This window comes from Cherax quadricarinatus, chromosome 3, assembly GCF_038502225.1.
Source record: "Cherax quadricarinatus isolate ZL_2023a chromosome 3, ASM3850222v1, whole genome shotgun sequence".
Taxonomy (NCBI): Eukaryota; Metazoa; Arthropoda; class Malacostraca; order Decapoda; family Parastacidae; genus Cherax; species Cherax quadricarinatus.
The window spans coordinates 39,617,280-39,623,279 of record NC_091294.1 but is presented as its reverse complement, the minus strand read 5'-3'; the positions used below and the strand labels follow the sequence as shown (position 1 = coordinate 39,623,279).

The 6,000-nt window shown below is 44.6% G+C and overlaps 1 protein-coding gene across 1 annotated transcript in view; it reads left to right on the top strand.

The window, feature by feature from the left end:
• The window catches only part of LOC128684056 (gamma-aminobutyric acid receptor subunit alpha-2), a 262,722-nt gene that overhangs the window by 252,884 nt on the left and 3,838 nt on the right, over window positions 1-6,000 (top strand). Inside the window, exon 10 of the mRNA XM_070091347.1 lies at window positions 5,463-5,693. Within this exon, the coding sequence (XP_069947448.1) occupies window positions 5,463-5,693 (231 nt within the window). The remainder of the gene's footprint in view (window positions 1-5,462; window positions 5,694-6,000) is intronic.

Here is a 6,000-nt window from a genome sequence, read left to right as displayed (position 1 = left end):
TCAACCACCCCCTCCATCACCCCATCATCAACCACCCCCTCCATCACCCCATCATCAACCACCCCCTCCATCACCCCATCATCAACCACCCCCTCCATCACCCCATCATCAACCACCCCCTCCATCACCCCATCAACAACCACCCCCCTCCATCACCCCATCATCAACCACATCACCCCATCATCAACCACCCCCTCCATCACCCCATCATCAACCACCCCCTCCATCACCCCATCATCAACCACCCCCTCCATCACCCCATCATCAACCCCCCCCTCCATCACCCCATCATCAACCACCCCCTCCATCACCCCATCATCAACCACCCCCACCAACACCCCCACATCAACCCCCCCCTCCATCACCCCATCATCAACCACCCCCTCCATCACCCCATCATCAACCACCCCCTCCATCACCCCATCATCAACCACCCCCTCCATCACCCCATCATCAACCACCCCCTCCATCACCCCATCATCAACCACCCCCTCCATCACCCCATCATCAACCACCCCCTCCATCACCCCATCATCAACCACCCCCTCCATCACCCCATCATCAACCACCCCCTCCATCACCCCATCATCATCACCACCCCCTCCATCACCCCATCATCAACCATCCCCCCATCACCCCATCATCAACCACCCCCCTCCATCACCCCATCATCAACCACCCCCTCCATCACCCCATCATCAACCACCCCCTCCATCACCCCATCATCAACCACCCCCTCCATCACCCCATCATCAACCACCCCCTCCATCACCCCATCATCAACCACCCCCTCCATCACCCCATCATCAACCACCCCCACCATCACCCCATCATCAACCACCCCCTCCATCACCCCATCATCAACCACCCCCCATCACCCCATCACCCCATCATCATCAACCACCCCCTCCATCACCCCATCATCAACCACCCCCTCCATCACCCCATCATCAACCACCCCCTCCATCACCCCATCATCAACCACCCCCTCCATCATCAACCACCCCCTCCATCACCCCATCATCAACCACCCCCTCCATCACCCCATCATCAACCACCCCCTCCATCACCCCATCATCAACCACCCCCTCCATCACCCCATCATCAACCACCCCCTCCATCACCCCATCATCAACCACCCCCTCCATCACCCCCTCATCCACCACCCCCTCCATCACCCCATCATCAACCACCCCCTCCATCACCCCAACATCAACCACCCCCTCCATCACCCCATCATCAACCACCCCCTCCATCACCCCATCATCAACCATCCCCTCCATCACCCCATCATCAACCACCCCCTCCATCACCCCATCATCAACCACCCCCTCCATCACCCCATCATCAACCATCCCCTCCATCACCCCATCATCAACCACCCCCTCCATCACCCCATCATCAACCTCCCCCTCCATCACCCCATCATCAACCACCCCCTCCATCACCCCATCATCAACCACCCCCTCCATCACCCCATCATCAACCACCCCCTCCATCACCCCATCATCAACCACCCTCTCCATCACCCCATCATCAACCACCCCCTCCCACACCCCAACATCAACCCCCCCCACCATCACCCCATCATCAACCATCCCCTCCATCACCCCATCATCAACCACCCCCTCCATCACCCCATCATCAACCTCCCCCTCCATCACCCCATCATCAACCACCCTCTCCATCACCCCATCATCAACCACCCCCTCCATCACCCCATCATCAACCACCCCCTCCATCACCCCATCATCAACCACCCCCTCCATCACCCCATCATCAACCACCCCCTCCATCACCCCATCATCAACCACCCCCTCCATCACCCCATCATCAACCACCCCCTCCATCACCCCATCATCAACCTCCCCCTCCATCACCCCATCATCAACCACCCCCTCCATCACCCCATCATCAACCACCCCCTCCATCACCCCATCATCAACCACCCCCTCCATCACCCCATCATCAACCACCCCCTCCAACACCCCATCAACAACCACCCCCTCCATCACCCCATCATCAACCACCCCCTCCATCACCTCATCATCAACCACCCCCTCCATCACCCCATCATCAACCACCCCCTCCAACACCCCATCATCAACCACCCCCTCCATCACCCCAGCATCAACCACTCTAACACTACATTCATAAACCTACTTAATACATCTTCGACCCCATTGCCTATACTCTCACTAGCCATCTATCCTCCAATAGTTGTTTATATCTTACCCTAACTGCCTCCTCTTTTAGTTTATAAACCTTCACCTCTCTCTTCCCTGATGCTTTTATTCTCCTTGTATCCCATCTACCTTTTACTCTCAGTGTAGCTACAACTAGAAAGTGATCTGATATATCTGTGGCCCCTCTATAAACATGTACATCCTGAAGTCTACTCAACAGTCTTTTATTTACCAATACATAATCCAACAAACTACTGTCATTTCGCCCTACATCATATCTTGTATACTTATTTATCCTCTTTTTCTTAAAATATGTATTACCTATAACTAAACCCCTCTCTATACAAAGTTGAATCAAAGGGCTCCCATTATCATTTACACCTGGCACCCCAAACTTACCTACCAAACCCTCTCTAAAAGTTTCTCCTACTTTAGCATTTAGGTCCCCTACCACAATTACTCTCTCACTTGGTTCAAAAGCTCTTACACACTCGCTTAGCATCTCCCAAATTCTCTCTCTCTCTCTCTCTCTCTCTCTCTCTCTCCTCTACACTCTTCTCTTCTCCAGGTGCATACACATTAATTAAGACCCGCTTTTCGCATCCATCCCTTATTTTAATCCACATAATCCTTGAATTTATGCATTTATATTCCCTCTTCTCGTTCCATAACTGGTCCTTCAACATTATTGCTACCTCTTATATATATATATATATATATATATATATATATATATATATATATATATATATATATATATATATATATATATATATATATATATATATCTGCCAGTTCTAGATTGTAGTTTAGAATAGCTTCTTGTTTCTTGGTATTACTGACCTCGTCGTTGAAAGACATTAAGGAAGAAGATGTTAGCTGCATAACATTATTGTCTTCTGTGTTCTGAGAAAAGCTTCTGTCGTGGAAATCATCTCAGGCAAACTAGTTTTAACCTTACAAACTATTTAATAATAGTCATAGGACACACAAAACCCTCACATGGACTAAATGGTCAGTGTGACTTTGTAAATGGTCCAAGTCGGTCCGAAACGTCGTGGTAAGTTCCTCTCTCCTATATGCAGGCTGTTTGTGTATTGTACCAGTCACGGTATTGTGCCTTTTTGTTCATGATAGTCATAGTATGGAGATATTGTTTTGTATGTTCGTGTGTGTGATAGTTCAACATTTGTCATATATAGATTAAAAATGAAATTAAGTTTATAAAGTTTTCTCTGTCTGAGGAAATATTATTAAAATAAAACTGATCTCGGTTACAAAACTTAATATTTGGGTTAATATGAATAAAAACAATATTGACAATTTAAGGGAGAACTGAAGGTGGGATATAACAGAGACAAACAGTAACACTGATGGAAGTACCAGCAGCTTCCTTTGTCAAGTACTACAGATCTTCAAGCAACATCTCAAAAAAAAAAACATCTCAGAGTTGCCTTATTTCTTACATCCTAAAGCAATGTTACTGTATTAGAAATAAACGTGTACTGGGTTGTGTAGTTTTATATTGTGTAGAGTAATGTTGATAGTTGGCGTCAGGATAAGCAAATTACTATATAAGATTCTATTGGTCTTTTTTTATATAATATTTATGATGCAGTTGGCAGAAAGGGAAATTTCAGAATCTCTTGGTAGGGAGAGCCATATTTTTCAGCCTTTTATGTTCATGGAGTTGTCAAAGTGGGATGTCAAAGATATACTTGCTACCTGTTTTGTCTATAAATTATTTTCCAACATAAAAATGTAAAATAACGTTGCATCCCACTGAAGTTTCTTTGGAAGAACTTTATGGGTCCGGGTTCATATTTGTAAGTGTGTTTTGTATACATTATGGATGATTTATACATCGAGTGAATGTAAAGTTTGGAAGAACCGGGGAAGAAAAAGATGTTTGTCTGAGACCCGAATGAGTGATCATTCCTATTCCAGATTTATGTTGAGTTATGACAGATTTGAGGTAATTTGCTGATATAGATCCCAGGTCACATACATCGTAGGTGAGGCAAGGATAGGTTAAAGAGTCGTGCAGAATGAGTAATGTTTGAGGGGCATAGTAACGTATTTTTGAAAATGGTGCCCACTCTTCTGGAAATTTCCTGAAGAGATGTGCTGAATATGTGTGTTAAATTTTAATTTTCTGTTAAAGTATATACCTAGAAATTTTCCCCCAATCGCGTCTTTCAATGTACACATTATTTATCTTGATGCTAATCTTAAAGTCATTATTATGTCGTCCATAGTTCATCTTTTCCTCAAAAGCTCCAGGTTCAGGTCTTTTATCTCTCCTCGTAAATCATCCTTTCAACACCGGGACCAGTCTTGTTGCGAATCTTTCAATTTTTTTTTAACATTATTAAATGTATGATTAGGTGTTGCCTTCAGGCATTTGATGTATACTTCATGATAAGTCTGACATACGTCGTGCATAAAGTCCTTTACCAGTGTTCTTTAGAGAAATTATCGTGTTTGTTATGTATACAGATGCTGCTGGTATTCCCTTCTCCTGATGGACCACGTGATACACCAGCTGCTATGCTTCTCTTTGTCAGAAATTTGCAGATTGTTTCCCTAGTGTATATTATATCTCTGGTTTTCATTCATCGTCGCCAGTTTTGATAACTTTGCACTTACTCTTCTTCACTTCCATCACTGTAGTCTTGTCAAGGCCTCACCAGTTGTGTCATGTCTTCTTCTGTTTATATTCCCAACAGTTTTACGTCATACGCGAAAATATAAATAAATTTAACCCTTCTAATACGTCATTAACATATAAAAGAACAGTACAGATCACAGCACTACGCTTGTGGGACCTCACTCTCACGCCTGCTCATCCTGTTGCCTCCTTCACGACCATCTCTCTCTTCTTCCTTTTACGTATTTTAAGAGCCTTTTCTTTCTGTTTACAGATCAGTCTCTGGTGTGATAAAATATCTATTGTTTACCTAAAATTCAGAAATATGCTGGCTGTCTACCTTTCTCTTCCTTATTTTTCTTCTGATGGTAAATGAAGAAAAAAATAGCTAACAATATCAATTCTAAATAGATCAGTAACAATATAAATTGCAAATAGATTAGTAATAATATAAATTCATAATATATTAATAACAATATGAATTCTAAATATATTAATATGATATTAAAAGTCATTTTAATTTTAAATTTTGTATCTAAGAAATAATCTAACGCCATCTGTGAGCACTAATGAGACCATCGTCAGTGCTTGAGCTGTAGCTTCAGCGATCCCCTACCTGTCTACAGGTGGGATCGGGGGAAATCATGGCGGAGGAGGAGGAGTGGGAGGACGTGGAGATCGTGCACGACTGTTGTGACCTGGCTGAGCTGCAGGAGCAGGTGCACAGCCAGGACACCTCTTACGACAACACCTCGCTGGACACTCCTCTGGAGGGGCGCCGCGAGATTGTCTTCCTCAACCTGAGCCACAACAAGTGTACAAGAGGAGCTGCCACGCTCTACGCCACGCTTAATTCCGTGAGTCTAGAGTTAATGGGATGCACCTTGAGTCTCGGAGGCCTTATATAGGGCTGCGTTCTGTTCCATTATTATTTTTTCTAGTTTTAGTCGCTGACGCAAAAGTGTTTATTATTTTGGTTGTGTTATGTTTTTTTCAGGAAACGGGAAGGGTCTGTTGACTTATCTAAGCTCATTTCAAGAATCAATTCATAATTCTCGTTTCCCTCTACACACACACACACACACATGTGCCTAGGACAAAATGGTAACTAACACACACACACACACACACACACACACACACACACACTTTTATATACAAAAG